This window comes from Crinia signifera, chromosome 3 (genome assembly GCF_055691185.1).
Source record: "Crinia signifera chromosome 3, ASM5569118v1, whole genome shotgun sequence".
NCBI classification, from domain to species: Eukaryota; Metazoa; Chordata; class Amphibia; order Anura; family Myobatrachidae; genus Crinia; species Crinia signifera.
Genome location: NC_139219.1, coordinates 106137804 through 106163798, shown reverse-complemented (window position 1 = coordinate 106163798; position 25995 = coordinate 106137804). Strand labels below are relative to the sequence as shown.

Sequence of the window (25995 nt, the reverse complement as noted above, 5' to 3'; positions counted from 1 at the left end):
TTTAAAATAAGGTTGGACAAACATCTATTGGGCAAAAAACATCCAGGCATACAAATAACAATCATAATCTGTCATTAAATAAATCAGAACACACAATGCATATAAAGGGATGTAGCAAATGGATCATACACACTAACCATGGTTGAAATCGATGGACACACGTCTTTATTTGGTTTTATCTACTATGTGACTATGTAAGTGCCATCAGCTCAGAAATGTCAGACACCAGGGACCCAGGTACAGCTACTGTTCAGAGAAGTCTGGCTAGAAGTTGTCTTTATGAAAGAATTGCATCTAAAAATCCATGCCTTCTGTGGGGAAACAAGGCCAAGCAACTCAACTATGCACATTGCAGAAAAATGGCAGCAGGTGCTCTGGGCTGGTGGTCAAAATTTGGCTGCAACAGAAGGCAGTTTGTCCACCCAAGGGCTGGAAGGCGGTACAATAATAAGTGTCTGTATGTAACAGTGAAGTATGCTGAAAGTTCTTGTAAGTTTGCTGATAAATACAGGCAGATATTTATATATCATGCAATACCATCAAGGAGGCATCCAATAGGCTCCAAATTTATTCTCCAAAATATTTGGGACAACCTCCCTGCCAGGTTCCTTTAAAAAAACTATGTGAAAGTGTACCTAAAAGAACCTTGATGTTATTTGGAAGGCAGGTCCGAGAACCTCAAAGATGTCACAGTTATGGAACCTACCAGTGGGCCTAATTCAGATGTGGTTGGAGCTGCTATCACCTTGGAAGCTATAATAGTGGCCAGGAAAAGTCTGTGCAAAAGTCGCTGGCCTCTTGCCTCTTACTAAATAATGACACCATGCCACCATTTGGAGAAACAGAGGTCTTCACCGCCCCCAAATGGCTTCAGTCTGTCAAATGACTGACGATCCAATAACACACGAAGTAACCATAATCGGTACTTTGCACATTGCATCGCAGATGCTTCAGGATCTGAATAACCACCAGTACCTTTACATACTGCTAATTCTTGACTTTGGCACTTCCGTGTAAATATATGGACTTCACCAAAAGTGAGAAATGTGTCACTTTATATTATTTTACTTTATATTTTATATTGGACTGTACTGAAGCATAGAACAGAAGTTCCACAGTATAACGGTAGAAATGTGTGGAGAAATAATGCATACTATAGACTAATCTTTATTATTACTGAATATAAAGTGAAATCACGTATCTTTTATAGTTCTGCAGGATGAGAAATTAGCAATAATACATTCCAATTTACTCTGACTTATTCATTGGGTATCATAAGTCAGAAAGACACAGAATAATTGCATTTTGGCAGCATATACTTCGTACAGTTCCTCTGATGAGCCTGGATGCTATTAACTGGTTTAAGTGTGTTACATTATCTCAAATTCAATTTACCGTCAAACTATCTAGTTCGAGAACAGTTAATGCCGCCCTGCTGTCTGCAAACGTGACCATCATTTGCCCTCCAATTAACCTAGAGAAAGAAAAAGAAATGTATGTAATCACAGCATACATCAATGATATATATTACATGTTGCCTTTAGTAGTGTCAATTATAAATTGGAACTGAACTTAAAAAAAAAAATCTGCAATTTTTACATGTTATAGAGCAAAAGGTTAACAATAGTGATCATATTTTTAGTCGGTAGTACTGTATTACTACCAGCAAACGCAGAATGAATGTCATCATACCAATGTTCTTTGCTCTTCGTATGAGTGATGTCAGGTGGAGCCTACATTTCTAATTAATGACCCCCTTACTTTACAGAGGCATATATATATATATAGCAGTATCACTATCCCTTTATAAGTAACTGAATATAAACTACAGTAATATAGCTTTATTTATGCTTACTAGCCAGCTACTCTTAGCAGATGCACACTATATTGTTTTGTTGTGTACATTCAGTGTTACTACGAGCTGGAGGAGCAAGGGAGCTGGCGGCAGAGCTTGAGTTGCACGGCTCCGGCGCCCTGTGATATTTCGTCACCCGGAGCATGTGCTCCGCTGGCTCCGCCCCTGCTTACACACATAATACCCACAGTAGTAGTTCAACTTACACAAAATGCCTACAGTAGCAGTTCAGCTTACACACATAATACACACAGTAGTATTTCCCCTGCAGACACATTATGCCCATAGGAGGGAAGAGAAAGTACAGTGCAGAACATACAGAAAATGCAGTACTTACATGGGAGATCAGTGGGTAAATTGGAGCTGCCCTACTTTTCATACAGTTTGACAAGTGCAGTGGGGAGGAAAGAGGGCAGGAGGTAGGTAGAGGGACAGGAGTAGTCATGCTTAATGCAGCTGGCACTGCTGCTGCCTGTCACACAGATTGACAGGCGCTGTTGCAGGGCAGGAGATATCTCCTCTCAAGCCCATCGCCTTACAGGAATGCATGTCCTTGCTGAGTGGGTTGCGCTGGCCCCGGATGCCATTTACCAGAATATTACTGGAATACTTTTTACCTTTATACTGGTTACACCTGGCTCCTGCCCTCCTCTACTGTTACATCTCCCACACTCCACGTCTTCCTCCTGTCACCAAATCCTACTCCTCCCACCTGCCCACCCTCATGTCATTTTTATTGTCCCTCCTCCTATAAGCTCTCCTGCCCCCATGTCACTTTTTGTGCACCTCCCTTCTGTCCTCTCTTGCCCCCACCTTTTGTCAATTGTCTTGCTCTCACATTCTGTCTTCTCTCATGTCCTTCCCTCCCATCACCACTTGGCTCTCCCCTCCTGTCACATTATCTTTTTCCCTTTTTTGTTACCTATCCTGTTCTCCCCTCCGCCACTACCATGACCAGCCTAGACCTGCACTGCTGGGGACGAGGCCATTACGCCTGCTGCTGGCGGGTCATGGCACAGCTCCCAGCATCATTGTTTTGCAGGGCTGCACCTGTCAGGGTCACATGGAGCAAGCATGGCAGAACAGGGAGTTCTACTGGTGGCCAGTCTCCTGCCCAGCTGGAAGATGTGCCTCACACAGCCATCACCGCTACCTGTCATATGCAGTAGCTTGACAGGCATCTCACCAGCCCAGCACCTCCCTGCATTGCAAGCCTTTGCTGAAAGGGTTGTGCCAGCTCTAATACAGACTATAGCAAACAATGGATAGCAATAAATATGAAATATAAAAATAGTCTAAATATAAACTTTGAAAAATAATTCAACATTCAAACAACTTGGTAATATAGAAAACAAAAACACTGTGGCTGTATTATAAGGAAAAAAATGGCTTATTTGCAATTATCCAGCCTAAGTTACTCAAGAGTTAAATGTTGTAATGATTATTGTATCACTTCAATTTGTATCTTGCTACTTTCACACCATTAAGTAGTTGAATCTGTCAAACTCAAGTGCCTCCTACTCAGTGGCTTTGATGTGTATTGTTCATGTTGTGCTCACCGTACAAGCACAACAGTGCCGTAATTCTGAAATGTTTGCAGAAGTTCTGCACTCAGGTCTTCTGGGAACTCCGCTTTCTCCTCAGCAGTTGGGGAAACAATGTGGACTTCCACAGTAGCATCTAGTGGGCCCTGGGATGAAGAGATTTCCTGATAAACGTTTTCTCTGGCTGTCACATCAACTTCCTGAACTTCCACTTCCACAATTGCTAGCACAGGCCTGTGAGTTACAAAGATGAGCATAAGTCACATGCCCCAATGAATAATAACTAAAAAAACTAATTTGCGAACAAGTCTTAACTAGTCCTCAAGTCTGGATCAAATGCATCTGCATCTAGGGATTTTTTTGTATCTGTGCATGCAATGCAAGCTTCATACGCATCTTTAAGTAGTTATGATGAGTGATTAATTTGCCTCATAAGCATCTCACAGAAATGTCCCACTATTGTGTGTGGCCAGAGTTGCAACCTAGAGTTTACATATTTTCACTTGCTTGAAATGTGTCCTGCAGTGAGTGAACATGGGGAACGATCCACATAAAAATTACACCTCACCATTTATTGTATTTATCTTCTATTTTATCTTGAGATAAAAAAAGTTATGTTTTATTGATAAAAGAGTGTGCCACACAGAGAGCCATCCTTGGAGGGACCGTCTTAGGGCCCCTTCCAGAACTTCATATATTTCATTTATTCAGAGTTCTATCTTTTGCACCTGCACCAATACACAGCTGCTCTCATCAGTGTTATAAGAGAGGAGGAGGCCCTTGTGCAGCCTCCTCTGGCTGGGCACCCTCCTCTCTCCCAGGAATTGTGGAGCGCACTCAGACTCTACTGCGCAGAAATCCCAAAAAATGTTGCAGCTGACATTTTTCTGGTGAGTTCCCTATAGATTGTAAGTTTGCGAGCAGGTCCCTCCTACCATTTGACTGTCTGTAACTACCCAGTTTGTTTTATCCCTATTTCTAATTGTAAAGTGCAACTAAAACTGCTCTGCTGTATAAGAAACTGTTAATAAATATATCTAACACAGCCCAACCATGTCATAGATATGCATGTCAAATAATGAATAAAGTTTGTTTGCTTTCCAGCCCCACCCATGAAACAAATACAATGTCACATAAGGTGTGACACGCATAATAAGCATATACAGATTATAAGAAACACACTTGTGATGAAGAATAAAATGTGCACAATATTATCACTCAGCGAATGGTGGTAAGTGAAATGTGCCATGAATCTCACTATAATATTCTTGCAATGTGAAAGATGAAAGGAACAATGAGACTTCCTGACAGTACAGGCCTATCAGGCAACATTTTATGGTGTTGTGTGTAATGCAATGAACTGCTGGGATTCACCTGACACACAAAGGACAATTTATTGGAATGAGTCAACATTTGTTTCTGTGCCAATAATTCAAGCCAAGCATTAAGGAGATGATTCAGCTAAATGTCACATTATTGTTCTCCTGAGTAACTCTGTGTATTGCACATTTGCTCTACAGAAGATTACATAAGAAGATAATCTCTAAAGGCAGAAAAACTTCAGCCTCTGTTAAGTCTGAAAATCCATTCAGAACCAGCAGTTTCTTGCACACACTTTAATAAAATCTCCTTGTAGAAAACGCAGCAGCAACTAGATCCCAACACAATTCTACCCCTTGCAAATATAATGCAAGTACTGTATGTAGAATTACTGCAGTAAATAAATAAACTTGAACCTTTTTTTTCCCGCTACATGCTGCTTCATAGAGTGTAGAACAAGTTATCTATTTACATTTAGGGAGAATCAAATGTAGAATGAGGTGGACAACTCAGAACACTGGGTTAGCACTAGAAAATTACCCTATGTACCAACAATGGCAGCAATGTTCGGTATCTCGATTGTTTGAATGAAAATATTCATGGTATGTATTATGTGTAATGTAAAGGGACATCGGTAGCAACAACCATTTTCACTGCGAGTCATATCTGCAGCACAATGGAGGATAGATTTTATTTTTTTATTTACAGGTTGTCAGTTTCCAGTGCAGGAAAGGTGCCGTGGGACAGGGATCATAGGATACATATCCTGAGAAAAATGCCTACATAAACATAAATTTACACCATTAGCATTTTGGCGCTTGAAAAACATGTCAGATCTTAGTCCCCTTGATAATAAGGGGGACTGCGATCTGCAACAATATTTAGCCTTGTGCAAGAGATTTCTGGGAAATAAAAATCTACACTACCTAGGCACAGTATCACTGAAATTATAATGAAATGTACTTGTCAGTCATGTTCATTATATCACTAAAAGGCTTGTGGTGTAATTAGAGAAAGATCATATGACAAAGCACATAAAAAGTGAACGTTACATAGTTGTAGACTTAGGGGGTCAATCCTATTAAGTCCAAAGGGTGCGAGGTGCCATGCGTTTAAACCCTGAAAGCGGCACCCAAATTAAGTCGATCTCGCACCCTTCGCTGTGCTGAATTCACTTAAAATTGCTCGCACTGTTGTGAGCACTTTTAAGCGAATTCCGCATCCCGTAAAGTGCTCCCGGTAAAACATACATTAAGAAAGCTTCCCTCAGAGTACCGTCACCAAGATATACACTAAGCAGCCAGGGTCTCAAGTCCGGATTAAAAAACCTTCACACGTGACACTTTGGGGCAGATGTTTTGGTACTCTTTTCGTAGAAGGGCACCCATCGCATGCGATGCGACCGACGCGATGACCGCGATTTCCCCATAGGGAACAATGTTAAATGTCCCAATTGACCCGATTTTCCATAGGGAACAATGTTAAATGGCCCACAGAGGGCAAATAGGCACCCTGAAGTGTGAAATGGCCCCCCCAATTGTTAACGCCACCCCACGATCAACGTCAACCCGAAGCGTGGCGAGGGGCGGTGGTACGCGTCCTACGACCTTTTCATACCCCCACTATCCACGTCGGCGTGGAGTTGAGAATAGAAAGTGTGACGAGCGCAGCGAGCCACCAAGCCCGAAGCGTGGCGAGCGCATCGAGCCCCACGAGGGGACGCGGACACCTTCACAGGTATACGCGTCCCCTCGCGGGCTTCACAGCTGTCCGCATCCCCTCGCCACGCTTCGGGCTCGCCACACTTTCTATTCTCCACGCCGACGTGGATAGTGGGGGTATGAAAAGGTCGTAGGACGCGGGCTCGCTGCGCTCGCCACGCTTCGGGTTGACGTTGATCGTGGGGTGGCGTTATCAATTGGGGGGGCCATTTCACACTTCAGGGTGCCTATTTGGCCTCTGTGGGCCATTTAAAATTGTTCCCTATGGAAAATCGGGTCAATTGGGCCATTGAAATGGAAAATCGGGTCAATTGGGACATTTAACATCGTTCCCTATGGGAAATCGTGGTCATCGCGTCGGTCGCATCACATGCGATTTTTTGGTCGCATGCGATGACGCGATTTTTTTTCCCTAACGATGCCCACGATCAAAATCGTGGGCGCCCTTCTAGGTAAAGAGTACCGATGTTTTAAGCCTGGTGAAGTGATAAAGTAAAATATGATGATGCACCAAAGGTGATAATGCACCAATCAGCTCCTGTCAAGTTACAGACTGGGTTTAAAAATGACGTTTTGGAGCTGACCCCTCACCTTCCACTTTATCACTTTACCAGGCTTATTACATCTGCCCCCTGGTGAGGAGATACAAGAACTGGTCAATACTAAAGATGAAATTGTGGAAATATCTAAAGCCCAAGCATAGGAACACAAAGTGTTATTGAGTCAGTGTCTGAGTAACTACAGCTAGTAAACTGGGTAAAACGGAATTTATAGAAACCCACTATGGGAAATCAGCATTATGAACTGGCCAATGGCTCTTCTGAAGAACAAGATGAGGCTTATGAATGGAGGAAATATTAGTCTCAAGAAACTGTCTCTGAAAAATGGTTGTTTGACAACATTCAGAATTTGCAGATAATACAATTTGTTAGACAGTCTGAAAGGAGATATGTCAGTGTGCATTAGTTCTGCGACAAGCAGCGGTGAGATTTCAGCAATGTAGTCACAAGATATAAATGGCAAAACTAACTGGTGTCACATAAAATAATGCCAACCATTTTTGACTAAATTTGCACTTGATTATTGTCATGTTTAAACTGTATACGGTCTTATAGCGGTTGGAGCACACAATTCACTAGAGTCATTGGCAGGTATTCAATGCGGCCAGCGAGGGGGTTAAACAGCGAGGATTGCAGAAAACCAGCGATCCTCGCTGTTTAACTCCCAATCCGGCCGCTCGCTCTATTCAATGTTCTGGGGAAATCCTCGCCCGATTCCCCCAAACAGCGAGACCCGCGGCTAATGCAGAAAACTCGCTGTATTTAGCCGCGAGTCTCGCTGCTTCTGGAGCCGCATACGCCAATTCCCCCTCGCTCAAAAAATGGAACGAGGGAGAATTGGCGTATGAGGGGGCTGTGTTGAATACTGACAGGGTGAGTGGTGACAGCGAGCAGGAAGCTCAGCTTGCTGTCGCCACTCGCCCACAGCACTGAATACCCCTTTTTGTTTGTTACAGAGCTTTAAGATTTCTCATCCAGACTATTATAGACTATTAGTTATCTACAACTTTACAGTTAGCAGTACGCACTCCGGCAAGCATCAGCTAAACCTAGATTTTATAGTCAGACTGCCATATGGTGATGCAGAGAACTGTGATGTGCTTCCTCCACTCCAGCTGATGTTGGGAGATTGGAGGTTTGCTATGAACACAAAAATAATGAAGCACAAGATGAATTCTTCTGGAGTGGATATGGCTTACACTCAGAGTAGTAGTGATAGTGTTGTAAACAAGTACAGACTATTTTTACACGCTAAGTGCATGCAAACACTCAGCTGAGCCGTTCTGTGAGCTTTTGTGGCTTGCTGCATCATGGAAGCATAACTGCTACTCCTAGATGTCCATTTCACAATTACAGATAACACCACAATCTAGCAGGGCTGAAATGTGATGTTCTGACTTGTTGATAAGTAGTGACCACACCCTTTGGTTCCAAAAAACTGCTGATAATGAACATAGGCTTTACCTTAGAACCAAGTAACAGTACGACCCATTTTACTGCTAATAGACTAGACCTGGAGATTTTCTGTACACGTGATTTTATGCATGTAGTGTGTGTGTGTGAATGTATATCTGCACATTTAATTAATTTAATTAATTAATCTCTTGGGGCATACACATGGAGAGATCTAGTCAGACTGCTTAGAAAAAAGCACAAAATCGCTCCGTGTGTATGCCCCTTATCCCTGCGGGAAGGTATACTTCTCAGACCCTTGTCAGGATGTCGGTGTAAGTATTCTGACCGCTGGCATCCCCACTGCCGGTCATCCGTATCTATTCCTTTTAGTACACATCAGTATTACACTTCTTGTGCTGTGCAGTTAATATATTTTAATAAATATAAATACATACAGTATGCTGGCCATATGTAGCAGCAAATCTCACTGTAAATATAATCTAAAGTAAATAGAGTACCTGTGATCAGATGCCGGAATCTCTGCTCTACCATAATACATGAGTGCACCAGGAGTCCATGTGTGCTTTATTCTATTACTGAAATCCAGATCATTGTCTAGAAGATTAAGGTCTCCAGCTACAAATGCATTTTCAGCACAAGTAATAAAAGATGTTAGGGCATAACACTTAGTAAAAAATGACATTCTTCAAGCAATTTATAAAATTGTGGAAGCTAAAAGTTTTCTACCCGGTAGGAAAACATGGGAAATGGTTACCAGTGTAATACTAGGTTCTAACTTGCCAATTTGGTGCCTTACCACAGTAAAGCAATGCCAAGTTCACTATGGAGAAATCAATTGTGGTTTGCCACAAAACCGTATGCTTTGAAGAAATGTAAGTATAGTGCGTAGGACTTTTGTCTTTATATACAGTACACATTTAAATTCTATATGTGGAAAGATCCAGCTTCAACCACTCTGGTCACTGTGGTTTCAATAAAAAAAAAAAAAATACTGGTCCCATATTGTACAACTATATTTTGAAAGTATTAGAAGTTAATTAAATTTAAAACTATATATTTTGTTTTTGACAGTCATCTAAAAATAAATTGTTAACTTCATAATGGTCACCTGGTTCTATGGGCTATCAGATACTTAAAGTTTCTCTACACCATTCTGCTCTCTACTTTGTGTGCACTGCTCTGGTCAAATAGGTCAAACAGGACTTGATGACTGACTGACTGACTGACTGACTGAACTATGGCCCTTATTCTGATTGAGTCGGATGGCTCAGAGTGCGGACAGACAGCCGATGGTTGGTGTTTGCGCATGTGCAGAGGCGTATCTGCGCATGTGCGAATGCCTCACGCATACAAACACGCCGTGAGGTCCGTGCTGAAAATTATCGTACAGAACTATCCGGGCAGGGGTGGAGAGGGGCGTGAAGGGCTGTTTAGGGTCATTACCATATGCGTACGCCCCGCGTTTCATGGGCGTTCCCATGAAAATGCTGGCCGTAAGTATGGTAACGTGGCCGTGACGCACGTGTGGGGGGCGGACAGCTGACATAGCCAGATGTCAGCTGCCCGCCCATATCCCTGCTTTCGTACGGAGAAATGTCTGAGTGGTCTGGAGCAGTGTCTGACCACTCGGTCCATCATTCGATGGTCGGCGACCATCGGAGGATGGGGGAGGTTCCAACAGATGGAGGAGGTGTTCACATGAAACATCCACTCACTCTCCGTTCGGTCTGCGTCTTACCGCATTCAGACGGTGTGAGCGATCCGTACGATAGGCGGGGCTAAGAACACTCGGTTCCTGTCCGAAATACGCATCCGTCCGATTCAACTAGAATAGGGGCCTATGTGTTCATTTTTATAACAAAAGTATCTACTATAATATTCACTTTATTAATCTTATCGTAAAATAAGTGATAGGTTAGTACCTGATTTTTCAAATGGTAATTTCTTTCTCCACCACAATACTCTGTCTGTCCAAGCTGGGGTTCTGCACTTTTCACTTGTGTCATATGCTTCTGAACCAATGTCATACTTATAAGTTGGTCCAAAGTGAATTGTACCTTCATAGAAGTCTTTGAATATCTATAGAGAAAAATAATGGATATGGCCTAATATGGATACTATCGGATTATAGAAAATGGTACAGTGCAAGTGGACTTCTGCACACTTTGGGGGCATTTACTAAGATGGTAATTACATTTCACATGGGATTTTGCTATGGGAAACAATCAGAATCTACTTCTTATTTAGCACCTTCTAGAAGATAATAGATGGTATCTGATTGGTTTCCCATAGTAACATCCCATCTTAGTAAATATCCCCCTTTATATACCAAATGCACATTGTTCAGTGTAATGAAAACATTATGATGGAACCAAAGGATTCCTATAAAGCTTTCCAAAACATAGCTGCCTTACTGCTTTATGTTATACCTACAATAATAAACAGTGTATAATACTTTTCCCTTCATATTTAAGTTATGTTGCTTAGAACGATTATGATGTTAATGTATGCTTCTATTGCACATCGTGACTCTCACTGTACAGCTTACCTCCATTAGATCATAATAGTGAGCTTATAATGATACTTAATTGTGAATGACTCACTGAGAGAATGACAATGGGCTCGTCATCATATCTCATAATATACAGCAGCTGGTCATCTGGCTATGCAGTTAGCTTCCAAGGGAGTTCAATGAGAATTCCAGCATTCTGCACAACGGACTATGATACTTAGCAATATTGGGAAATTTTATAATGTATAAAGTGTGATCATTGACATTATGAATTAAAAATAATCTTAAAAATACTACAAAATAACAAATTTATTTTTGTAAAATGTACATTACAGAAATAAAAATGTAAGATTTAAATGGACACAATGATCAGGTAACATGCAACATGAACATTTACTTTTGGCGCACAACATAGAACTTATTTATCACTTAATTCTATGAACTCTGCTTTTACGCTTTAACTTATGGCGCACATTTTTCTGACTAAACTAGAACTCTTGGTAATTACAATCCAGAAAGCATATATTATGCTATCTTGTGTCTTACTGAATAATTTATTTGTTATGCTATAGTTGCTTGTTTGTACCAATATCTCTATAGCTTGACTGAAATGTGAATGTTATCTTCCAGTTCCAAACATATCTGCATAACCTGCCTTTGAAAGTTACATTGTATGTTAAAAGCAACAATATAACCTAATATTTATATATATACACACACACACACACACACACACACACACACACACACACACACACATACACACAAACACATACACACACCCTATAAAGCGATTTTAAATATAGAAAAATACATACTTTCCCACAGGACTTTTGAAGTTGGAGTTGATCAAATTCAAAGAGTTTTTTCCAGTCCTGACGTTTAATAAAATAGAAAACCTCTTCATATGTGAGGTCCAACCGGTAATTAAAATCTCCACACCAGAATACATAATCATGTGAAAATACATTTCTTCCCTGGATTACAGTAAACAAACAAACAAACAAACAAACAAACAATAGGTGCAAGGGTTTCCACATGTAACTATCACAAAATCTAATTGCAGTGTCATTCTATGAAAAAAATACATATATTTCATTTTGAAATTTTGTAATATTTATTTATACTGTTTTTCTAAATTATTGAAGAGAAGTATATTTGGTACTTGTTTAGTTTCAGGGCGGCAGCGGGCGTGCGTCTGAGTCCCCTTGCGGGGCTCGCTTTGCTCACCCACGATGCGGACCCGGTGGATCAGAAGGGGGTGTTCATGCACAAGATGCTCGCATGCCCCTTCTGTCTGAGCCCTCCGCCCGTCTCCCCCTCTACCTTCCGTCTGCAGCAGCCGGCCGCCACTCCCTGCCCATCTCCCTGAAGCGGAGACAGACAGGGAAGCCGCTGATCACCCGTCCCAGTCAGCCAGTCCGCCGTCTGCCAGCCTGCGCCAGCACATGCAATCTGGCTATCCGGCTGGCAGGCTGACGGTGGCTCCATCTGTAGATACACACACACACTACATATATTTACATTATATACATTACATATTAGTTGGACTGCACTTACATAAGAAACAAGAAGATAGCAGTGCTTAAAAATTAATATTAGTGAACACTAGAACCCTTACATCCTTTGATAAAGCTGTTTGATACGGCGAAACGCGTCGCTGCTATCTTCACCTTTTGCCAAATCCCTGGTTTTTAACTACCTCTACTTTCAAGCTTTTGGACCTACCCGAATCAGACCTCATGCTCTACCACCCACTCACATCAGCACAGGAGCATTTCACCAAATCCGAACACCGCCAGCTATCCTCCATTGGTGGACTGGACCCCCTTCTAAGCCAGGACAAAAACACCTGCCTGGGAGGCAAACATCAGTGCGGGACTGTGCAACATCCATGGTGGATGGTAACTAAAAACCATCTTTTTTACCTTATTACAAATTTCTTAAAGGGCGTAATAGGAACAGACAGGAACCAATCAATAACCAGGAACTGTTTTTTATTAGTCTAGTGCACTAGCATTTAAATATACACCTATATTCAATTGTAATATTGGGACATCAATCTCAATAATTTTTATTAGCATTTTAATTTTAAATGTTCATCAAAAATAATATGCGCATAAATTATTATATTATTGGTCACTTATAGGTCTAATAAATGTCTTTTACTTATAAAATCAGACCAATTGGGTTCTAGTGTTCACTAATATTAACATTAAGCACTGCTATCTACTGGTTTCTTGTTTTAGCTTTCCGGGGTTTAACTACCCCTTTACTGCAGCTGCTAGTGAAGCAAACAGTATCAAGCGCCACCACCACCCTCTAGGGGGCATTTTCTTGTCCTTTCCTACCACTGCACTTACATAGCCTGGGACTCTCTACAAAAATATTTAGGTCTGAGGAGAGATCAAGCCACGAGATGGGGCAGGTTGTGTTGTTGCTGAAAGACAGCAACTCGAACCTTGTAGGATTGACCGCATAGCATGGCAAAATTTTTCGTAAGATCCCGTGTGCGTTCCTATGGATCTTTTGTTAAATCTTCTGATCTTTCGTGCAGCACGTAAGATAAGTACTCAAATTTCAGTAAATAAAAGAATAAAAATAATAGCAAAATTTCACTTAGAGTTGATTTATTGTGAGTAAATACTCGCCTACTCAAAACATAGCTGAATTTTTCATCTATAAAACAACTCTCAGGTGACACTGAGAAAATAAAGCGCAAAACCCCCCAAATTTTGCAGCATTAATAAAACAAGATAATCATTTGGGAACTATCACCATAAAGTGCAATGTAACACTCACAAAGGGGAAGCTTATTTTCTGGGTGATCTCTTTGTAATCCTCATTTCGTTCTTTTACTTGGGTTTGACCAGCAGTAAAGTGACTGCATATGAAGCAAAAACTTGTACTGTAGAACTGGAAGCGTATGGCCACGGCTCCTTTGTTCCCTGTTTTTCCGCCCATGCCAGTCTTCACAGTGTCCACCGCCAGCTCTCTGTTAGAAAAATGACCAAACATATGCTGACATCCTGGACTGCTAATGATACAAAGTACAGTTTACACATTTTGCAAACACATAGTAAAACTGCATATTGATTTTAAAATCCAAAATGTAAATGTTTAAGTATAATTATACAATTTTTGGGGCAATACGTGGCCTGCAACGGAGCAGTAAAAGACAATTTAGTGGCTTATCAGAGGTGCATGTAACATTGCTTATATACAAGAATATTATAATATAAATGCAAAATGTCATTTGAGCCAATTAATTAAGTGAGCAGCTACCATTCTGTGTATCAGTGTTCTGTGAGGCATGTATGCAATCAATACACGGAGGCTATGCTGATCCTTGTAGTACCAAATTGGCGATTCCTTGGGAGGCTCTAGGGGAGTTGTATCTCAAATTACAAATACATGCAAGCCTGCAAATTGCTTAGCATGCCTGCGAAAATATCCTTATATAATTTTTATATAAAATTATTATTATTTAAAATATAATTAAACCACTCCATCTGAGGCTTGGCATTGGATATGGTGATGTGAGGCTCGCATGCAGCTGCTTGGCCATGGAAACACATTCCATTAAGCTCCCACCGCATCGTTTTTGTGCGTACATTAATGCTATTTAAATTTAGGAACTCTTCAGCTATGTAATCAGCAGAGCGTTGACAAATTTTACTCACTATACACCTAAGCTATCCCCACTCTACGATATTACATGGTCTTCCACTTTGTGGCAGAGCTGCTGTTGTTTCTGGAGTTCTGTCTGGCGCACATATGCAGTGGTGCCACACCCACTGGATGAAACCACAGCATGCTGCAATTCGGTAGGATGATAGGACAACCAGATTACAAGTAGAACACATACATTTGAATATACTGTATGTGTTCACAAAGTGAGGCTGTGCCTCAAATACTGCTACTTAATCACTGTTCCACTGGCCGGACAAAACAGATCCTTTTTGACTGCATCCGGCTAAATCGTAATGTGCGGCTAATGTGTGAACCTAGAAAGGTGTATCCCGCCAAACTCGTCCTGTTCTGCTGCATCCTCCTAAAACGCAATGTTTGGCATGAGCCTTAAGATGCCCACACACTAGAAAGATCTGCGATTGTAAGATGTGCGCATAAATTAGCCTTGAAATCTTTTGTCCGTCCTGGACAAAAGATTTCAGGCAAGCGCACATCTTTAACAAAGATTTTTCGTAAGATCCCGTGTGCGTTCCTATGGATCTTTTGTTAAATCTTCTGATCTTTTGTGCAGCACGTAAGATCAGAAGATTCAGCTAAAGATCCACGGGAGCGCGCATCGGACCAAAATCGACCGATTATCGGTAAACATCGGACAATATATCGGCCAATTTATCGGAAATCGGCCAATCGGCCCAAAAATCGTTCTAGTGTGTGGGCACCTTTAGTGTATATTAAGACCTGTAGAGGTGTACAGTATAACCTTTGATTGGTTCTAGTATTATATACTACTAGTAAGCCGGCTCGAAGCAAATGCTTCGAAAGCTAGTAGATGTAGTTTCACTTGTTGACAACAGATGGCAGTGTTAGCCCGCTTGAAGCAATTGCTTCCAAAGCTAGTAGACGTAGTTTCACTTTCTGCCAACAGATGATATGTCATACAATATGTTCACTGCCTTGCTTGCTTACAGTTGTATGGTTAAGTGTCTAAAAATTGTGTCTATGCAGCTGTGTCCCTGCAGTTGTACAATGATGTAAATATATTCTTGGCTTTGCATGTTCTAACACGTTTCTTCACTGTTGTGTGGTTATTTCATCAGAAGAACAATCACTTCCTATGAGTGCAGAGGGTCCCAGAAGTGTAAAATACTGGTTTCTAATTTCTCTTAGGATCTCTTGTTACACCTGAGAGATATCACTAAACTGATTGAGCATATGCTGGAATATATGTACAATTCTAAACTCTGCTTATACTATTATTCATACAGGCTTCAGAATGATTGAGGCACACAAGATTATATTTATCCAGATGTCAGATATTTTTGACGGTTAAAGAATTTTATTATAGGACTTAAGAAATTGCAGTCATTTGTAACAGGGTTGTTTTCTGTAGTATAACCAGTCATAGATAATGGATTTCTTTCCTCTTTTGTAATATGGTTAGAGGTATTGCAGTAAGAACGGTGCTCACAGCTCAGAAATACTGCATGTGTGTTTTGCTTGCTACTGAAGATAAGCCTTCTAGCCATAAAGGTTACTGGTACAAGGGACATTAATAAGAATATTCTGATTGTGGTCGTTATTAAGCCTAGCATGTGGCCCTTTTACTACTTGATTATGAGTCCTGTTGCATAGTTCTCAGATGCCATACTATTCAGTATCTACTTAGCTCAAATGACAAGGCTTTAAGAAAATCACCACCTTTTCTCTCTGCATGCCCTGACTGACCATGGCGTACCATTTTGATTTGGCTAGCTAGGACAATCTGCATGACATCTCCTCTGACCTGTATGCAGCCCAGTTCTCCTAAAACCCAGAACCTCTCACCAGCCAGGCCCCCAGTGGTATCAGGTGCACAATATGTGTATTCATTTATTTGTTTTCCTGACAAAACAATGGCACGATCTACTATACAGAACATTTTTATTTCTTATCTCTTCAAGTTAAGTATTTTCTGCTTTACTATTCAAATTAGAAATGTAGAAATATTAAATACTGACATTCATCTCTGTAACAACATTTCCCCACAAATGTGATGTCTGCTGTTATAGGGGTGATACACTACCTGATAAAAGGCATATGGAATGGCCGTACAAAAATAAAGAGACAAACACCCACAAGTTGCCCGAAAGTCAACATTATGTATCGATGAGTTCTGGAGATAGCCTTCTGTATCTGCTCAGCCCACATTTTCCTGTTTGTTGTGCTGTAAATAAATGAAGCAGTATGTATATGTTAAATCATTGTATAAAGTTACATCGGTCTACAGTAGATATATATATATATATATATATTACAGTAACTACAAAATTAGTAGCAAGACATTTCCAGGTACTTGTGTACTAGCACGGCGCCCCGATAATTAGTTGCCCGATTTTTTAATCGCATCGCATGCCATACACCCGATGGCATGCGATGCGACGCGATTTTAACTCATATTCGATATTAAATTGTATAAGCACCCTAATGGATGCTTACAATGCTTAAATGCACCCCCACGCCACCCCCCAAGTATAAACGTGAACCCGAAGCGTGGCGATCACAGCGAGCTCGCGAGGGGCGGCGGTACACATCCTACGACCTTTTCATACCCCCACTATCCAAGTTGGCGTGGAGTCGAGAATAGAAAGTGTGGCAAGGGCAGCGAGCCACCGAGCCCGAAGCGTGGCGAGAGGACGCGGATACCTGTGAAGCCCGCGAGGGGACGCGGATACCTGTGAAGGTATCCGCGTCCGCTCGCCATGCTTCGGGCTCTGTGGCTCGCTGCGCTCGCCACACTTTCTATTCTCAACTCCACGCCGACGTGGATAGTGGGGGTATGAAAAGGTCGTAGGACGCGTACTGCTGCGCTCGCCACGCTTCAGGTTCACATTTATACTTGGGGGTTGCGTGGGGGTGCATTTAACCATTGTAACCACCCATTAGGGTGCTTATACAATTTATAATCGCATCACATTGTATGTCATATACAATGGTATACAATTTTAAAATTGTATGCCATTGTACAACATCGGCCGATATTGCGTCGCATCGCATACCATCGCATGCGATATGGTCTGCGATGCGATGGGTGCCGTGCTAGTACACAAGTACCCATTTCCATTTAATAGAGGGCTAGAGTGTCAATAAATATACAAGAGATTACAGCAATTGGCCTATACTGGCCTTAGACACTAGACTCTAAAATAACAAGGTCAACATACATTTACTTGTGGTCAGTCTCAGGATTTAATTCTGTGTTTTTTTGTTAATCATATTTTTGGGCTTATTCATTTTGAGCAGTTTTGTTTAGATAATTATTAGGGATTGAATGTTCAAGTGAAAATACGGCCAAAACCCTGAAAACTTTTGGACTACAGATAGACACACATCCAGGGGCTTATTTGCGGTGGGTAACACCAACTTTTGCCTATGGATTTCTTTACACATTCCCCATAAGAGGGATCAAATTGTATCCTTTTCGGCATCCGAGAGGCTACCGTGTACATCTGCCCTTGCAAAAAAGCGCTCCTCTGGTTGAAACCCGGAAGTTCTGTCATTGCAAAGGACAGCATCAATAGAGATTTGTGTTACTAATGGCATCCGTTAGTACATGTGCAATTGCTATAAATGCAGTAAATTGAGGGATTTACTGCATCCCACCCTTGGTCACATATACATATAATGATTACTGAAAAATAACAGGAGGTACATCAGCTCTCCAGACAAATAATATATACCTGCACAAAGCATCGCTTCCGCAGATGGACGCGGTGGCTACTGTGGGTGCTGGGATGGATCAGAATGGAACCAGCTCAGATGGAGTGCAGAATGAAGCTCATAGGCTACTATAGGGTAACACCCCATCGCAACTAAACCTGGGATACGTGGCTGAATACAAATTGAAAATGCGGATTAGGTCCAAATACCATAGATTTCAGAGTTTTTGCTGCAGTTTCACTTAAATCATGCATTAAACCAGTGGTTCCCAAACTTTTTTGAATCACGGCACCCTAGAGTATCAGAGTATTTTTCAGGGCACCCCTAGGCCAAAAGTTTGTTACCAAGAATAAAAAATATTAATTAAAATAAATAAATTGTGCTTAAATGTTATCCTTAGGTCCAGTTATGTGGTGAGGATCATGATTCACTTCTGCTTATCCACATTTTTTATAACTAATAGCCACAAGCACTGATTTTGCCCATTACATTGACCATAAAAAATTTGAATTGGTTCTGGACCACCAACCTGAGGCACCCCTGATTATAGCACTGACTATATTAATAGTAGAAGCACTTTGTCAAGGATGGACATGTTTATAACCCCTTGGGAAATGCCAGCATAGAAAGTTGTAGTCTTAAGGTGCGTACACACGGGCATTTATCGCTGGCAATATGGTCGCTGAGCGACCATATTGCCAGCGATTGGAGGGTGCGCGCTCCTGTTTTTAGCCCCCTTATGATCGTTGGTCGCAGGAGTTTGCTCCTGCGACCAGCTGATTCCCTCTGCGGCTACCACAGCAGAGGTTCCCTTTCATCTGCAACCATCTCTGGTCATGGATAGAAAGGAGACACTGAGCAATATATTGCTCAGCAATATATCGCCCCCCGTGTGTACACAGTTTCAGGGGGAGGGATGCAGACTGTGTTGACATTACACACAGAACATTGCTGGCATGTTATTATATATAGGGTGCAAAGCAACTGCTTGGACGTTTAAACCAAAAATAGGCACTTCTGAGTCTTCAGTCACACTAAATAGCTGAGATTTCAACCACAAGACCCGCTACCTGTAAAACATTAAGAGAGACTGCCCTTGTGCACATAAAATATGACATTTCCCTTAAACAATCAATTCAAAATTAGGTTAATTTGAATATCACTAACCTGGCACTAACAATGTTTCCTGCATTTAGTTCAACCATTTCCTCAAATCCTATAGCAAATATGTCTGGAGGGCTGCACTTATCACCTGACAGCAAAACACAAAAATCAATACAATCAATCAACATTGACATTTTACATATGTTATATATAAAAATTATAAATAAATGCAAAAGTCACTAATTCATACATGCACCTATAGTTATATACTTTGTTCACTTTCAAGTTGTTAGAAAGTCATTAGGTCGACATGCATTTAGGTCGACATGTGTCTAGGTTGACATGGGTTAGGTCGACAGGGTCATACGGTCGACGGGATCATTAGGTCCATGTGGACCTAATGACCCTGTCGAAATAATGACCCTGTCGACCTAACCCATGTCGACCTTCCTGCGCGTCGACCTAATGACTGCCTAACAACTTGCTGGTGACCCAATAACCGTATCCCCGGGTTGGACGGCTTTACATAGCAGGACGCAATGGAAATCCATCCATTCCGCCGCTCATCTGCTGGTAACACCAATGGTACTAAGTAGATATAATAAACAGCAAATTTGGTCAGTAAGGTACAGAAGAATACAAATTAGCGTATAAGTTACACAGAATGTAAGCAAGAGCAAGCATCTATCAATATACTGAATGTACAAAGTTTGGTGGGTGGTAATTAGAGACGTGCAGGTTCTGATTTACTCTGATTTCAAAGCAGGATCTTATTGGCTATCCGAAATCACATGACAGTTGTTGACAGTTGATAGCCAATAAGATCCTGCTTTGAAATCAGAGTAAATCAGAGCCTGCACATCTCTAGTGTTAATATAGACAAATATGATTTAGATTGATTATCTAGCGATAAGAGATAAGCATTTCAGCCTTCCACTAGAGCCTTCCTGTGCGCCTCACATCGCAGTCACAGATCATATGCGCTGCCATGAATATTCATTGCAGCCAGTGGCCCCTGCCAGGATCGCATAAGATACATTGTGGCAGATAAGCCTGGCTGTTGTCAGCATCGAGTTGCCATCCAAGGAGTTTGGTAAGAGGATTACCTTATTCGCAGATGGTCATAATCAGGCACATTAACAGAGATTCTGAGATGGCTAATGTACAGATTGATCAATTGCTAGAAACATTTTTTGAGAGGAGCTATTCTCGGCCTCAATTATTGGCCACCAAAGATACTGTGCTTGCATTAGATAGATCAGCATTATTGGCTAATAAAAAAACGAGTTTCAAATCTTCCCAACAAAAATTACCTTGGGTAAGCAATTATAATGTAAAATCATCTGAAGTAAATTTTATAACGAAGAAGCATTGGCCAATACAACAGTCAGACTCTCAGTTACCGTTAAAAGATACAAAATTGCTTCCATGTTATCGCAGAGGCATGAATCTCTGCGACTGGTTAGTAAAGACTGATATTGCACAATTTCCTTTGTCATCTGAACCTGATTCTTGTAATTTTTTGCCCCTGAAAAAGCTAGGCTGTCTAAAATGCAGCTGTGTTACATGCCAATTTTTATTACCGGGTAGCCATTTTTCCCACCCCTTAACAGGCTAAAAAATTCAAATCCGCCATCAACTCACTTATGCTTATGTTGTGTATCAGTTAATTTGCCCCTGTGGAAAATCCTACATAGGCAAAACTGATGGTAAATTTAAAGAACGGATGGCAGACCATCGTTCGGCATCAGAGCAGCCATCGAACAGGGCAAAAGTGATCAGCCGGTTGCCCGGAAATTCCTCCAGATGGGCCATTCACTATCCTCATTAAGGTACAGAATGATAGATCACATTCCCCTTTCAATTAGAGGCGGGATCGAAAAAACTTTTGAGATGCGAAACCCAGTGGATTTTACATCTGGGTACAATGATACCTCAGGGTTTGAATGAGAGTAGCTCTTATTTGTTGTTATTTATAGTGTTGAAATATGTATAGCTATATAAGTTACTTATATAGTATTATAGAGTAACGTTTGGTAGCATCAATGTTGCTGTTTGTGCAGATTTATTTGTCATTGTATACCGGCAATTGTATTTCAAGTTGCGGTGGCCTCAGTGCACTGTACCCCGTCAGCTGTGTTATGCTGTGGGGATTGCAATGCGCCGGGCTGATACACTGTTATTGATGTATGTAATTGTACGCCGGCAGTCAATTTCATTGATACTGAGCTCATTGGTAACTGTTTATCCTGGTAACCTTGGTTACCTTGCGGCGGCCGCTGCGTGCCGCAGGAACATGATGTCATAGTCATCCGACATTGCCCACCGGGTGGGAGGTCCCCACCGCGGCATCGAGTGCTCACACACTATGGTTTTTGGTATAAAGGTATGTGTCTCGTATATGTTTTGTCTACTTGAAAACAGTTAAAATATAACTGAAACGTTGTTGTTTGCACAAACTGCTTGAAGTATGTTTATTGGGAGTGCCGCTCCACCGCCGATGTCTGTATACTATTAATAGAGAAGGCACCTAGCAAGTTAGTGCCCTTCTAGCCCAACAGCTGTTTTGGTGTTCCCACCTTCTCAAGGGGAGGAACACCAAAACAGCTGTTGGGCTAGAAGGGCACTAAGGGGGTAAAGCTGCGTGACATGCAGCTCCCTCATTGAACGATAAGTAACCCTGTTGTTTGGCTTACCATTTGTTTGAAGACAATTCTTCTGTGATGCTTTGTTCATGACATTTTGACAAAACAAATCATGTGAAATATATTTTTGGAGCATGTTTTGATTTGGTGCAATGTAAATGTTGTTTGTGTGGTACATGATATGCTTTTGATGCAAAGCTTGTCATGAAAATTGGTAACAAACTTAACATGAAAAGACCATTGTCACAGAATGACCCTAAAATAAACTAAATCAGCACACAGTACTATTGCATACCCACCCTTAAAATCAGCAAAAAGTATTAATTCACACTCACCCTGTAAATCAACACACAGTACCCATGCACTCTCACTCTGTAAATCAACACACAGTATCCATGCACACTCACCCTGTAAATCAACACACAGTATCCATGCACACTCACCCTGTAAATCAACACACAGTATCCATGCACACTCACCCTGTAAATCAGCACACAGCACCAATGCACACACACCCTGTAAATCAGCACACAGCACCAAAACACACTCACCCTGTAAATCAACACACAGCACCAATGCACACTCCCCCTAGAAATCAGCAAACAGCACCTATACACACACTCACCCTGAAAATCAGCACACAGCACCAATACACACTCCCCCTAGAAATCAGCAAACAGCACCTATACACACTCACCCTGAAAATCAGGAATTCCAGATAGTTTTGGAGCATCAAGTAGCCAGTCTGTGAGCTCACTTGTACTAAGGATATTGCTTCTGAACTGCTTTCCTCCATTTACATTCCAGGTTCCTACAGCAACACGAGTCCTTTTAAAATTCGTAAACTCAAACTGGCGTTCTGACATGGCTTTTAAAACACTTTGATTCACTGTGGAAGGAGACACATAATTGTTACTATTTGGGTGGATAATGTAGCCGTTTTCTCTTATGAATCACCTTTTTCTACCGTATATTCATATCTTTTTGTAGTGTCTAGCTTTATATAGAATATGTAATAATAAATATCAGTCCCTGTCCCAAATGAGCATACAACCTGCTTTCACTTCCATAACCAATCACTCGAGTTAATTTAATCTCCATCCCAAAACACCCATGGATCACAGAAGTCAATCCAGATGAAATATTGAGAACTAACTACTAATTTTGGATCTGATTAATAATTGCATGCAATTTAGATACATCTGCATAAAATAAATGCAGTTTGTTGCAAGTATCCGTATAATTGAATCACTTGTAAATGCAGGCTCTGGCTTAACCCTTTGAGTGCCAAAATCCCTGTGAGAAATGGGCAAAATATCCACTCAAAATGCCAACATCCCTTACATTTGTTATATAAATTCAAATAAAAAATGTTCTGTAAGAAAAATTGTTTCCTGTATAAGGTAAACATTACAGGTCATTATGATGCATAAAAGTGTTTGCGTGGCAATTTTCAAACTCATTTTGACAAATTCACTTGGCACTCAAATCTTACTCACCCCTGAATCCACTCTTACTAGTGTTCACTAGGTTAGCAAATAATTTCCTTTCCTAGGGGATTTCTTGGGTATTTCACTCTAGTTATTATTATTATCAGTTATTTATATAGCACACACGTATTCTGCAGCGCTTTACAGAGAATATTTCAACATTCACATCAGTCCCTGCCCCAGTGGAGCTTACAATCTATATTCCCAGATATGGGCCCCAAGCGAGACAATCCAAATCCGTAGATCTCAGTGGGGGTGCAGCCAAAGACATGAATTGATACAAAAAAGAGGGGGACAGGGAAGAATGTCTTTCTTTGTTGGCGCATAAATAAGAAGATTGTGTCTGTGAATTTATAATAAAATTACAATATTTTATTTGATATCGTTAAAAACTGTCAAATGTGTGAAATATTTCTGTGTGGTGTACAAAATAATTAATAAACAATTTTATTATTAAAATACGGTGTCCTTGTCTTTTTTTATATATTATTTTAAACTTTTTGGAGTGTTTCAGATAGTACACTAGTGCGTTTCAGGAAATATGTGCCTTGGCCTCCATTCTGCCCCTCTTTGGGTCAAGAAAAAATGAATTATTCCTTAATTGTATATACCCACCTGGGTTATTACAATTTAATGAGTTCTGTACTTCTGCAGTATTCCCACAATTTTGCTACTTCTTCTCAGATTAGCCTATTTACTTTCTGGGCATGTGGCCAAAATTGGATAATTAATCATTGGTGTGCAGTGGTACCAATAATATATACATTGCTGGCAATGTATATATTACTGGCTGATAATTAATCATTGGTGTGCAGTGGTACCAATAATATATACATTGCTGGCCTGTGCCAGCAATGTATATATTACTGGCTGATAAATAATCTCTGTGTTCAGCGCGCGGGGGGGTCGGGGCGAGCAGGTCTCCGTGTTCAGCAGGCGGGGGGGGGGGCGGGGGGGGCGGGGCGAGCAGGCCGGGAGGGGCGGAGCGCCCAGCTTGTGTGTCCGGGCGGGGGAGCAGGACTGCCGGGCGGTGAGTGACAGCGGGACGGCGCCGGTGAGCGACAGCGCCGGTGAGCGACAGCGGGACGGCGCCGGTGAGCAGCGGTGAGTATATGACGCTGCGGGCGGGGAGGGGGGTGGCAAGGGAGGGAGCAGACAGCTGGACTGAAAGCCGCGCATCTTTCAGCCCGGCTGCTGTATACACATTCAGCGATGATGGCTCAAATATGAGCCATCCTCGCTGCATCTGCTGGTAAAACCGTTTAAGATGCATTCCCATTGCCTCTTAAACGGTAGATTACCGGCTAAAACCCTGCTTGGAAAACGGGTTGAAATACCGTTTAACTTTAAACGGTATTTCAACTCTGGCGCTTTCCCACTGCAGCCTTAAACGGTATTTTGCCCTCAAAAATCGGCAATATACCGTTTTAAGGCTGCAGTGGGAAAGGGGCATAAGTTTGTTGGTTCTCCCAGAGATATCATTGTACAGGTGTACTAATTGTCTTCTGCTGCTTTCTTTTTGATACATAGCAAATCAATTTTAGAATAAAGTCTTTATTGAGCTATCTGCACAGATTTAAAAGTGCCTGAGTAGAAATATTTCTTTCCCTTTTATTTTTTTTTTACTTTTTGGTTTATTAGAGCCCCAGTTGGGCTTCTTTTGATGCGCTTTCACTGCACATCAGTTCTCCAGCTGTTTGCAATCATTACAGTTTATTATACATTTTTATACACCCTTTTTGAAATAGGGCCTGATTTCCATAAGTACTGATGTTTTATCACTCTCAATGTTTTATCTGGAGTAATTGGGTACCCCCCAATGCTTGCTTTTTTTGTTTTTAAATGCTTTTTATTAAGAGTTTTCGTTTACAATACAGTACTCCCCAACACAAAGCAAAACAAGACAGTCAGGTCTGTTATTGTCACAGAAACAAAGGTGTATAATTTTCCAACTGTAATCAATGTAGTATATCTTATTCGTGGGTTTGAAAACTAGAGATTATTATTTAAAAGATTATGACTTCAAATTTTTTAAGCCTGTAAAGATCTCATCCTACAGTATGATGATGGATATCAATGAGAATATTAGGCTTTGCCCCATGTCTCTAGGTCAAGAAATAGAAGTTCCATCTATAATTGACCTTTCCATCTTATACCATACTAGATATTATTGTCAGGAGTAAAGGCTCAACAACAGAAAATAGACAATAGACAGACTAATAGGAAAGAGGGTAAAAGGCAGGAGGGGGGAGAGGGGGGTGCTTCAATGGAAACAATCATATACAATTAGACTTATTATGCATTTTAAAATAGTCAAAAGTATAAAAGAACAATGCCCTGCTACCTCTTGTATGGCTATCAGTAATACAATCCCTGCTTATATTTCCATTTTTTACAGCTCCAAAAAAGGAAAGTCCAAGTTCCGGCATGTATCCTGTG

At 41.1% G+C, this 25995-nt stretch overlaps 1 protein-coding gene across 2 annotated transcripts in view; it reads right to left on the bottom strand.

Moving 5' to 3' along the window:
• SYNJ2 (synaptojanin 2) overlaps nucleotides 1–25995 on the bottom strand; it is a 145376-nt gene that overhangs the window by 30657 nt on the left and 88724 nt on the right. The window contains exons 12-20 of one of the 2 annotated variants that reach the window (XM_083176346.1): nucleotides 22764–22955; nucleotides 19485–19569; nucleotides 16684–16824; nucleotides 13731–13923; nucleotides 11747–11905; nucleotides 10339–10495; nucleotides 8914–9031; nucleotides 3415–3633; nucleotides 1396–1474 (exon numbers count right to left, since the gene is read on the bottom strand). In XM_083176346.1, the coding sequence (XP_083032472.1) occupies nucleotides 1396–1474; nucleotides 3415–3633; nucleotides 8914–9031; nucleotides 10339–10495; nucleotides 11747–11905; nucleotides 13731–13923; nucleotides 16684–16824; nucleotides 19485–19569; nucleotides 22764–22955 (1343 nt within the window). The remainder of the gene's footprint in view (nucleotides 1–1395; nucleotides 1475–3414; nucleotides 3634–8913; nucleotides 9032–10338; nucleotides 10496–11746; nucleotides 11906–13730; nucleotides 13924–16683; nucleotides 16825–19484; nucleotides 19570–22763; nucleotides 22956–25995) is intronic. The other variant, XM_083176347.1, reaches the window with a different exon arrangement.